The sequence below is a fragment of the Centrocercus urophasianus genome, unplaced genomic scaffold, assembly GCF_019232065.1.
Source record: "Centrocercus urophasianus isolate 14NV4802_14NV808 unplaced genomic scaffold, USGS_Curo_1.0 seq_18, whole genome shotgun sequence".
In the NCBI taxonomy this organism is placed as follows: Eukaryota; Metazoa; Chordata; class Aves; order Galliformes; family Phasianidae; genus Centrocercus; species Centrocercus urophasianus.
Genome location: NW_024884733.1, coordinates 3075631 through 3087988, shown reverse-complemented (window position 1 = coordinate 3087988; position 12358 = coordinate 3075631). Strand labels below are relative to the sequence as shown.

Sequence of the window (12358 nt, the reverse complement as noted above, 5' to 3'; positions counted from 1 at the left end):
TTCCCACTGTATGTGGCACTGGAGTTAGCTCTATGCTGAGCAGCAGGGAGATTTGTTAGCAGAGCAGGGCTTGTTGCTCACACAGCTATTCCTTTCCTCTGTGGGGAAAGGTTGGCTGTCTCAAGCCAGTTAGCCATCTGTTTCAGCAGTTAGACCATGCAAAAGTGGGTGGTTTCCTGAGGTTTCTCCCAGCCGTACTTTCTATTGTCAGTGCTACCAGTGGCCTCTAGCATTTAGGCACCAGTCTGGGGCTGTGGGTGCTTGCAGCCAGGGGCTGGAGGGCAGCCTGTGATGGGGAGAGCTGCCGCCTGGTGCCCCGGAGTTGTTGCGTTTCCACTGCTGGGGCTGTATGTGTGTGAAGGCCATTCTAGCCCGGCTGGCCAGTGCATGCAAGGACTGTTCTGTGTGCTTAGCTGTGAGCTTTGCCTCCTTTGTTATTATCCAGCCCTTCAAAACCCTTCCCAGACTAGAAAGCAAAAACTTATCCTAATGTTAAGACTGTAAATAAATTATCTATTTTGTTACACTGGTTTTCTTGAGTGGCCAGAGGCATGGGTATGAACAACATCTCTGTTTATTTTTTAAATTAATTAACTCTTGTGTTAAAGCGTGTCAACTCATTTTCTCCAGTTGAGAAAGTGGGATAGCGAAGCCTGCATGTCCATGCCTACCTTTGTGCATTGGCAGTGTGGTTTCACATAAGCATCTGGTTTTAGATTTTCTCAGTTAGTAAAAAATTGCTCTTTTTGTTAATGCTTGGATTAACATAGTGGTTAATAATCAGTGTTTCACATAGGCTGTTCAAATCATTTCTGAATTGGAGAGGAGACTGGGAGGCTGTTGGTGGATCTTTTAATAGCAGCATGATGGAAAGGAAGCAGTGTGATTCAGCTGTTAAGCTGTGAGCACCGAGTGGTATTTCACAACACGGCAGTACTTGCACTAGGTTTATGAAGCTGTATGCTGCTCTTTGCAGAAAGGTCTTGTGATATTTCAAGGTAATACCTACTGCAGGTTCTAATGGGATATGGAATACCTAGGTGCTCATACAGCTGCAGTGCCTGTTCCTCAGTGCCGTCTGACTGGGCAGTGCTGAGTTCCTCGTGGTTCCTTGTTGGCTGCCTAGCAGACTACAATATATGGCATTGTGCATCTGTTGATGATAGATGTAATTATTTTTCATTAGCTGTAGAACCAGGCTTTAGATACACTGTTGAAACATGGCTAAAAGCTTAACTTGTAACTGTTCATTGTTTGCCCTGGCAAAATGATGTTAAGCGTGAACCGCATTGTGCTAAATTCTGGAACAAAGGCCTCAGGCTTTTCAGTCTCTGTTTTGGCATCAGATTTTTGTTGCCATTTCAAAATGCTTTGATTCTAAACTGCACAAGTTCTAACTTGAAGTTTCTTTCTGCCTTTGAGTTGTGTGTTTGTTTTTTAAGCTAAGATTTGTTCAGAGGTTGCTAGGTTTGCTTCTATTTAAACAAATAATAGCAAGCAAGTGCTCACACCTCAGTATGGAACCTAAACCAATGACTTGTAGAGAAGTGATTGGTTTAGAAAAATCTGTTTAGTAGTAGTTCAGTGTGACCTGAGTTGCTTTCTGCTGCCTTCACTGATGAAAGAAAGCAAGCCAGGCATCAGAATGTTTTTTTTTTTCATTACCAATTTTGCTTCTGGTAATGATTCTTTTCATATAACCTCCTCTCACATTTGCTCTTTCATATTTCCCATCGCACACATGATGTAGCTCTGCTTTTATGGCAATTAATGATATAGATCAAGGTTAGAAAAGGGTATTTGAGAAATAGTTCCGGCTCTTACAGCTGACAGTGACTTCTGTAAATTCTTGTTGTGGTTGACAGACTGAGGGCAAGCTGTCAGTGCAGAATTGCACTCAGTAATGCATGGGGATTCCCAGGGCATGGGAGGTGTGGCCAGGTAGGTCCATGTGGGATAATGTAGCTCCATGTAGAATCATAGGATGGTTTGAATTGGAATGGAGCTCTAAGAATATCTAGTTCCAACGCCGTGCTATAGGCAGGGACACCTCCCACCAAACCAGGTTGCTCACAGCCCCATCCAGCCTGGCCCCAAACGCTTCCATGGGGGCATATAGATCAGCTGCAGTCTGGTGGTGTTGCAGCAGTTGTAAATGCCTGGCACTGTGTGTGACTGCATTGTGTGCTTGTGGTGTCTGACCGTAACCCTGAGCCATACGTCCATCTTCTGAGGCTGTGGCATCTCAGGTGCTTTCACAGAGTCATCATGTGCCAATCCAGAGCTCCTGAGCTTGAGAGGAAGCTGGCTTGTGATTCAGCTTTTGGGTGAAATTACTGAAACTTCTAGTGAATACTTGAAAAAAAAAATGTTTAGGTGGAATCAATACAGCAGCACTTTGAAAGCTGTCTTGTTTTGATTCAGATCTAGTTAATGCTAATTGAATCATTTGTAAAGAAAAACGTAAAAATTTGAAAGGTAATTAATCTAGCCTTATATCTTTCGTAAGATAACTATCTTGATTTGTTTGGTTTTTTGTTTTTTTTTTCCTAAGATGGATAAGAGCAGGAAGGTTTAAGTGTCTTTTCCAGTGCCAGAAAATAGCTGGAATTAAAACAAGTCATGACTGAATCCTCTGTTTAACATCAGAACTGCACTCCTAGTTCAGCTCTACCTCTACAAGTGGTATTCACGTAGCACAGAGGATTTCAGATGCCTGTTCCGGTAGAGAATGCTAATTCTCTGTTTCTGTTTTCTTCCAGGTTATGTTTCACACTATGTGCTGACTGTCTGTACTTACAGAAGATATTTAAAAGCAAACAGACTTTTTTTTCGAAGATTTTGATTCCAGTGGAATCTGCTTTAGATTTTTGTCTTGTCAATTAACTCCTGAAACAATGCCTGTACAAGCTCCACAGTGGACGGATTTTCTCTCCTGTCCAATTTGCACACAGACTTTTGACGAAACAATTCGGAAGCCCATCAGCTTGGGTTGTGGCCACACTGTCTGCAAGATGTGCCTCAACAAGCTCCACCGTAAGGCGTGCCCTTTTGACCAGACCACTATCAACACAGATATTGAACTTCTTCCTGTGAACTCAGCCTTGCTGCAGCTCGTGGGTGCTCAGGTAACAGTGCTTTTCTATTACTTCTTCCCGTGTTGTCCTCATAAAAAGAAGGAAAACAATTACTGATTGAAGATGTAACTGTGTAGGCATCTCTTTGGTGATTACAGGTTTTGAGCTGTGACGTGTTGTAGACAAGATGGCTGGAACAGCAGTTCAGATCTTGCTTCTGCCAGTCACTGACTAATTTTGTGCTTGTGATTTAGTGTAACTGTGGGCTGTCACCACAAAGGGCTGGTTCTGTTCTCTTCCTTCTTGCTTAAGTTGTATTTAGCCAGACTCTGCTGAAAGGATGAGCTGGATCAGGATCAGTGTCAGATCTGGAAAGCCATTTTTCTTTTGTGAGTAGGTTACTTGCTTTGCCTGGATGACCCAATGGGCTCTCATAATCAGCTGGCCCAAAAGCAGGACGTGGGGGGAAGAAGTGGGACAGACCCCTCTGGTAGCAACCTTTGTACTGCCTTATGTTTAATTTGAAACTGTACTCTGAAAGTGTAACTTTGTGAGCTGGCACGTTAATATAAACTCACAAAGGTGAATCAGGGAGGCTGCCCAAGATGGTCTTTCTGCTCAAAGGTTACTCAGGGGTCAGCTGAATTGTAATGAAGTGCGTGAGTAGTCCTGCAGCACTGGTACTACTGGCAGCCCAGGGAAAAGGGCAAGGATGTGGCCAGTTCATCAGTTGCAGTGCAGACTTAAATTAGTGTAAGCTTACTGATTAGTTCACCAGTGATTTCTTGTGATCTGTACCTGCCAAGGCTGGACAGAACTGTGAGATAAGGGCAAGCAGGGGTGATCATGTCTAACTTATGAGTAAGGACAAAAATGTAGAAGGAATGCGGTTATCTTAGAGTGGTCATTGTTTTCTGTTTGCTGCTCAGCTGCCTGGATTCAGCTGAGTTGAAGAGGCAGCAGAAAATTCAGGGAAGTGCACAGCTCAAGGAAAAGAGATGAGTTGTATTCCAGAGGAGCTATAAAAAGGGGAAGCTAATATGTTGCTACGATGCTTCTCGTTAGATTCTGTGACTTAGATCCAGATGTGGTTTTGCCACTTCTTGTTTTCATTTGATTTATCGAGGAGTGTAGCTTATTTCTTGTTTTCTTGCTATGTATTGGTCTAGAACTTGTATCAGAAGATTAAAAATTGATTTCTGTTTATCACTGTACTGGTGATTCATGTCACTCTGCAGAAGAAGGTAATAAGTCCCTGTGCTGCCATTTCTGTAATGAATGTGTACATGCTCCATCTTTGAAGAGTGTCCAAGCACTGTGAAATCTGTGTGATGCCATGAATATTTATCATTCTCTTCATTCTCCCCTTCTCCTTTATATATTCCTCCCTTTTCTCTGGAGATCCAGAAATAATTCTGGTTGTATCCAGATGTTCACACTTGTGGTAAACGTTCTGCATTTGTTCAGTTGTTTTGTGTGCACTTCATGTAAAGAAGCTGTGATAGCTTAAATTAGAATTTCCACAAAAATAAGCCCTCTGGAATGAGATGAAAAAAAAACCCTGCCCCCTGTTACAAGTAATGGAGAATTTTATTCTGGTTTTGCTAGTTAGCCAACCAGAATTTCCTCATCTGTTTGTGTGTGAGCTATGAAGAATAGTGTGGTAAGTATTTATCTTGAGAGCCTTCTGAACTCTAGCTTCAGACTTGAACTTACTGGCATATTTCTTTGGTCTTCTTCTATCTTATACTTCATATAGTGAAGATTCATATAACCTTGTTTCATAACGTCCTTAAAAGCTGCAAATGCTACTAAAGGAGTCTGTATTCTCTTGCCTTGTGATTGCCATCCGTTCCTGTATGGATGCTGCCAGCTGCATTCTGTTAACTAAACAATAATGGTGATCTTAGCAGTTTTTAGTACACACGTGCACTTTCCCCATGAGATAAACGCATACACACACACAGCGCCCTGATTTCCTAGTTTCAGTGAGCACTTTCTAGTGCTCTAAGTGAAATCAGCACTTAGTATAATTCACTCTCCTTTCTTTTACTTTCCCTTCCCCTTCCTGGCACCTCTGGGAGTGTTTACCAGACTCTGGAGTACTATAAAATAATTAGACGACTTTTCTGTGAAGGACAGGGAAATGGCTGCTTTTTTTCCTCTGGTCTTTTTAAAGTCTGGACTTGTTTTGGACTTGTTTTACAAAGGAGGAAAAAAAAAAAAAAAAAACCTTGGCTAAAGGACAGAAAGAGTACAGAGAAACTATGTTAACTTTGAACTCTGTCCTTTTAAGAAGATGGGCTCTTTTGCATACATCAACAAAAACGATCTGTGAGCAGCAAATCCAGTTTATGAAATGAGTAGAATCATCAATTTTGGTGTGAAACAAAATCCATTTTCTTGTTCCACTTTGTGGCTTAGTAGTTTTAGTAGGCTGTATGTCTTTAACCTCCCCTAATTTCCAGCAAACTGTACACCTGAACCTGAGCCCAGGAAAACCAGTAATACTTTATTTTTAAGTGATGAATTCCATAAAAGAGGCTTCATTTTAGAAGGAACACAATTATAGCTTTTATTTGGGAGAAGAAAGAACAGTTTGCTCTTTTCCCTTTGGGGAAGCTTTTGAGAAGTACACACTTAGAAGCGTTGTGTGCTTTTTTGCTGGAGGCAGAGAGCAAGCAGTTTGAAGAAACAAATCTATTCTGCTGTGACTGGCAGCAGTGATAGGATTCCAGGACGAATCACATTGGCTGGCTTTCACACAGGCACAGTGGGTGAAGTAAGCAGGGAAAATGGGCTACAATTGTCACATGGGCACCAAGAGGAGCGGTGCCTGTTTCTCTGGCAACAGCATTAACTTCCTGAAGAGCTGGTTAGCACTGGAGAGTGTCAGTTTCTTCTTTGAGTTACTGCTTGTTTGTCAGTTTTGGCTCTCCCAATCATTTTCCAATGAGTGAAATTGTTGCCTGTTTTAAAGCCATGCTTGATGTGAAAATTAACCCTTCTGCTTTCCTGCTGTAGCATGGTGCACATCAGCAGTGGGTGCAGGGTGAGTTCTGGAGCAGTGGCCACGTGGTTCAGCACACACGAGTGAGGTGGGGGGAAGGAGGCAGTTGCTGTCCTTGAGAGAGCTGGAAATATCTGAGCACCTAAGTAAGAGCTAAGAGAAGAAGTGAAGAAAGAGACGGACAGTGGTTGTTAGTACAAATCAGAAAGGCTTTATTAGAGCATTCATAGGAATGGATTCAAAACTTTTTAAACTTCTCAAGTAGAGAAGAAATCTCTTAAGCCTATTTCTAATGGAATTAAGTTTTGAATTTTGACTGCTCAAGCATCCACAGATGACTTGCTATTGTGTGGCTGCTTTAAGCATTCACTGGTCCAGTGTTTTGAAGGTGCACAGTCATGGATCTGTCATCTCATTTCTTCCCTCCTCTTTTCTGTGCCATACAAAACCAGACAGGTGGTGTCAAGTGGGAAAAGTTCCTGTGGCACTTCAATTTCTATTGTAGTCACCTGTGATAAATACAATTCCAGACATTAGGCAATGCAATTGTGTGTATGGAGAGGGAATGTGGGAATGTCATGAAGTGACAGCCCACAAGAAGGAGGAAGATTACAAATTCAGAGCTTGTATTAGCAGCTTACTTGATAATTTTGGTGAAATGAGGTGTCACAAAAAAGGAGCTTTCTGCAGGACCCTTCACAAATCTCTGGTGAAAACTCTTGAGGAACTGAAGACAGAAGACTGTAGTCGTGTTGGTTTGTATTTTTAACTGTTTCTTGCTGACAGGAAGCAAGATGCACGTTTGTAGGAGGATAAGAGTGGGGTAAAACAGTTTTCATACCAGACAAAGTGGGATTTGGTCCGCTCAGCATGTTTTTGTTCTGTGCAGTTAAATATCTGATGGTAATTAGTGACAACTCAAGCTGACATCCTTCATGAAATTACAGCTAAATTGCCAATTCCGTATCTCTGCCTGGTATGAGGTGGTGCAGCGGCATGCTTTCCTGGTCACCTACTCATGTGTCACAACCTGCCTCTTCCCACAGCCACGCTGCCATTCTGCACTCATTGCCAAGGCAGATGTACTCAAAAGGAACACAAGTTGAAAGTAATAAAGCATCTGAGATTATTTTTCCGGTCTTGTTCTCTGTTGGGAGATGTCTGTGATATTATGTAAATGTACTTGCAGTGAAAACTGCGAAGGGTGTGGTGTCTGAGAAAATGGAATATTGAGTGAGGATGAAAATCATGAACTCATTCTGCAAGGCATCTATTTTAAGGTTCTCAAGAGGCATAAACAGAAGGGACTGTGGCGTCCGGCCTGCTCTTGGAAAGATATTTTGAGAAGGGGAAGTGAAAATGCTTTGAACTTGAGTGATTTCTCAGTTGTCCTCCAGCGACTGCTTGACAAAGCCAGAATTAACATTCAGCTCTCATGTGACTTTCATAAACTGTGGCTGTACTGTTTTTCTCTTGGTCAGTGCTGTTCTTACAATCGTTACAACGATAAATGCGTGGGGAGAAATGGAACTGCATATAGCAGTACCAGCAAAAGGACAAATTACTCACAAGCTCTGCTGTGAGGTGCTCCATCTTCAGTGGTGTTGTGTGTGTGAGAAGAAAGGTATTTTCATCTCCTGAGACTCCTGAAACCACAAAATAAGCATCTTGTTTTATTGTTCTACGCGATGCTTGCTTCAGCTTAAGATGAACGTTGCATCTCTTTTGAGCTGCTCTTTTGGATTTTACACTAAAGCTTCCTTTGCAAGGAGGAGAAATAGCAGTGATGTGCAGATAAGCAGAGTTGAATAGCTTTGTTAACTCTTGGCAGGTTTTCCTGTGCCAACTTTGTCCTGGGAAAGGGGAAGCTTTCTGTGAGCTTCTGCAAGAGCGTCTGGTGGGCTGTGTTGTGCTGCATACAGTGTTCCAAACCACAGCTGTGAACGCATGCTGAACCAACCCTGCCTGATTCCTGACTGAAATCCAGGGCTAAGCGAGCCATTCTATGATTTCTGCCCCATGGCTGCTGCTGCTGTGAGGCTCTGCTTGCATTTCAAGTTGTTGCTGCTGGTAGATTGAATGCTTGCAGGGGGACGTGGGAGTTGTGCAGAAAACCCATTCCAGCAGTAGATAGGGCAGGGACTGCCCTATAGGGCACCGTCTGTCTCAGTACAAATGCATGAGATGCGTGTGCTGTTTGATCAATGAGCCAGTTCTGCTTGTGTAACTTCCCAGACAGAAGCAGGCTGATAAAATGGCAGCAACTTTGAGAAGGAGGTGGAGTGTTCTGTGAACATGAAAGCAAATGTTGTAGGTGCTAATGTGTGTTTCCCAAAGCCCAGTAATCCGGTCCAGCTGAGGCTGCTGCAGTTGAAACAGTTATGGCTGACCTCCATAAGGCACAGCTGCAAAATCTTCTGCTCAAAGCTTTTTTTGCATAGAAACTAGGGAAAAAAAAAATCCTTCCCAAGTTAGCTGTGGTCCATGGAAAGCATCCAGGCCAGCCTTCGTGGCTTGCTGTGATTAAGCTTGTTGTTTTCCCGTGTAAGTGGTGTGAAAGTGCCAGATGCATCCTATCTTGTGTTGTTTTTGGGGTGGTATCAACTGTCCTAATTGTTGCAGCCTGTATGTTACACTGGCAGACTTTTTTGTCACCAACTTTTGAAGCAAAAATGATGCAAGTAGTAACTTTGTGATGTGTGCCAGAATGAGCATCTGGCACAGCTGGTCTTCTGGGCCTGTGGAAGTGACATCCCCTCTAACTGGAACAGATGGCTTTCTACATAAATCAGCAGGGAAGCTCCTGTTTGTATGCATGGTGATGAACATAAATGTGTGTTTGCGTGTGTATTTTACTTATGTTCACTGCTGCCATTGTAATGGTACTCTGCATGGCTGTATAAAATGTGAAGGCTGGCGGGTTCATAGCTCAAGCATTAAAGGCTTGCTCTTTTAGATTGAGGGTCATGTAAGCAGCTATACAGGATTAGCATTATGTTATTGCCGGTGGGATGGGGATTGAGTTGGAAATAATAGAAGTCAAAGTCTGAGGTCTGTTTGCACTTGGGTAGTGTATGCTAAAATCTTGCAGTTAGTCTTGTGAGAAACCCCAGTTCTTGATGCTGTTGTGTGTTTATTGAATTGATTGCTGAATAGTGTTGCTTATAGGCCCTAGTACAGTGCTGTACTGTCCATCCAAACTTGTTTAAAGCTGTAAGAATTCAACTGGAGAAAACAGCAACAAAAATAAAACTTTGGGGGTTAGGATCCAACATACCTTTGAAAAACGTCGGTTTCTGGTGAACACTTGCACAGGTGCCATAACCAAAACATAATAAAACCAAGCGTGGCCTGTGATGTCAGTTTAACACTTGGACTTTGTGTTCATAAAGCTGTGTAGGATAATGTCCTCTTACTACTTGATTAATTGGGTCTGGGCAAAATACATTGCAGGAGTGGCCTAGTATATTTGCTGCTAAATCTTTCTCCCACTAATCCAAGTAGCTCAGATTGCTTATCCCAGGATGACTGTAGAGCTGTGAGGCCCTGGATGCGAATCTGCACTTTCCTGTAAATCAGTGTTCATCTGATCTGTTCTGTATTTGGTCATCCAGCTTTGGGGATGTCTCAGTATGCATGTGGCTTCAGCAAAAAAAAAAAAGTATAATTGCAAAAAATGCTGATATCTCTTGTCATGTTTCTGTTTCCTGTCAGCCACCAAATAAAAGAAATCTGATACAATAATCATGAATTTTCTACATCTGTTTAATCTTGTTTTTAACTGGTAGATTTTTGCAGTTTGTTTACTAAAGCTGAAAAAATTGCTTGCTAATGTAGAAAAATGCAGAAAAGAACAAAACAGGAAATACTTGGTATTAACAAACTTAATTTGATATTTGTAAGCATGGCTGCCAGATATTTCTGTGCATTTGTCATAAATGTACGTCATCTCTTTCCAGGTTCCTGAACAGCAGCCAATTACTATATGTAGTGGAGCTGAAGATACCAAGCATTACGAGGAGAGCAAAAAATGTGTGGAAGAATTAGCATTGTACCTCAAACCACTCAGCAGCGCAAGAGGTAATTCCTGCCTGGATTCCTGGGAAGATGATAGGTGGAAATGCCATGTGTAACAAACTGTTCAGGTGCTATTTAGTCTGTTTGGGATAAATGGGCGTAGACCTAGTTCAAAACCACATTGAAACCGCTTTCCTGAGCATTAAGGTCATGCCTTTACTTATGGGAAATAGATAAAACCTTTATGTCAAAAATAATACTGAGGAAAAAGCTGAATTCGTTGGTAAAGAAACCCAAAGCACATCAGGTAAAAATAAAAATTAGTATTTTTTGACTTCTGCTTTGCTTTGAGATAACTGTAATGCAGCGTGTTTGTGGCAGAGGAAAAAAACTGAAACAAGGAAGTTAGTGGATATGGAGCATAAAAGAGAAGTAATACTGTGTTTATACAAGGTCGTACACAAGAGCAGGGTCAGCGGATAATCCTAACACAGCAAATCAGAGCTGAATTCAAGAGTTTTGTATCTTATCTGCCTTACATATGATGAACTTAGAAAATCTGTCACTCCCTCCTAGCTGTGGAAGCTGATGAAACACAGGCAAGAAACTGATGTCTGAAAACAGGTGGTCAAAGAAGGCAGTGATCCCTGCGGCCTGTGAATAAGGGAAGGACTGCAGTATGATTTTACCATTGAGGAGACACTTGGGAATCCATAGCAGAAAGCTCAGGACAGACTTCTAGTATGGGGAGAGAATTCATTTGAGGCTGCACCGTCTTAGAGAGCCAAATCAATCAACAAGGCATAAATCTGTGGGAAGGCTGACTGTTAGCTTCTAATGCTGAGTGAAACAAACTAACCAAAACAAACTCATACACCTTTTCTGTAGCATCAGAAAAACTAGTTTTGTGTTTCTCCAGCATAGTAATTGAGAACTGACACAGGAAAAGGAGATATGAGATAGTTTATTCTTTTTCTCCCTCATTTTACTTCGAAGGTGTGGGTCTGAACAGTACTACTCAGAGTGTCCTGAGTCGTCCTATGCAAAGGAAACTTGTGACACTGGTTCACTGCCAGCTAGTGGAGGAAGAAGGACGGATCAGAGCCATGCGTGCGGCGCGGTCTCTTGGTGAAAGAACAGTCACAGAGCTCATTCTTCAGCATCAAAATCCTCAGCAGCTCTCTTCCAACCTCTGGGCTGCAGTGAGAGCCAGAGGATGCCAGTTCCTTGGACCGGGTAGGTGATGTTGCTTTTAATACTTGTTTGTTCTAGAAGCAATTCAGAATTGAGGAGGATTGAGAAATGGGTATCCTTGTGACTGATATTGAGGGATTTCTTTTCTTTTAGGCTGTGGCCTGATTTCTTAATTGTAGGTCTTCAGAATTAATGATGTATCTATTGGGCTGCTGTCCTGGGCTTTCTCACCTTTTTAATGCTTTTGCATTTTTCCATAAAATTCAGAATAATCGATGTCCTTCTGTTTTTGTGCTACAATAAAATAGGAAGTAGTCTCTCCTGCTATCCTTCGGAGAAGCAGGATCTTTCTAGAAACAGGAAGGCAGCAACTAGACATGTCATCTTTTCCTAACCAAGGGAAATAAGCAGACAAAACAGCTGTAGGGAGCGATCTGGTACCTGCAGGTGTTTGTGTATACATATCTTTTTAGAAGCTTAGAAGTTACTCAGAAATCTGAATTCTTTTGCATGGAACACTAAACTGCTTTTGCTAAAAACTAATCAGTATAAAGGCTGGTTGCTTGAAAGAGAGTTCACTTTGAGTGCCAACTCAGAAGAAAAAGAATTATTTGAATCAGAAGCCAGTTTCTTAAAATAGAAGCTTTTTACCACTGAAACAAGTGGAAGAAGACTAGCTTTGGGATGCTAGCTTTGGCTCTGCTGCAAGGAACATTGAGGCTAATTTGCTAGCAAAATATGTAGCGGTACAGCTCCTAATTTGTTTGTGTGGGCACTAATTGCTCTTTTACCTGCATGGGAACCAGCTTTGCCATTCTTTAGCCTCTCAGTATTCTGTTGCTGGGAAAGATATGAGAGCAGTGCACTTAAAAAACTTATGTTAAAAAATCATCAAGATAGACAGGAATGAAGAAATCTTCCTATCATCTGATATCCCAAACTCTGTGTGTGGTTTGTGCCTAGTCTCTTACCCTTGCTTGCAGGGAGACATGAAACAGTGCAGAGACCTTCCTTGGTTTTCTCTCTTTTTTTTTTTTTTTTTTTTTTTTTTTTTTTTTTT

General features: G+C 41.9%; 1 protein-coding gene across 1 annotated transcript in view; it reads left to right on the top strand.

Moving 5' to 3' along the window:
* The window catches only part of RC3H1 (ring finger and CCCH-type domains 1), a 56917-nt gene that overhangs the window by 15901 nt on the left and 28658 nt on the right, over nt 1-12358 (top strand). Inside the window, exons 2-4 of the mRNA XM_042819418.1 lie at nt 2763-3128; nt 10047-10167; nt 11101-11340. Coding sequence (XP_042675352.1) covers nt 2898-3128; nt 10047-10167; nt 11101-11340 — 592 coding nt within the window. The 5' untranslated portion in view covers nt 2763-2897. The remainder of the gene's footprint in view (nt 1-2762; nt 3129-10046; nt 10168-11100; nt 11341-12358) is intronic.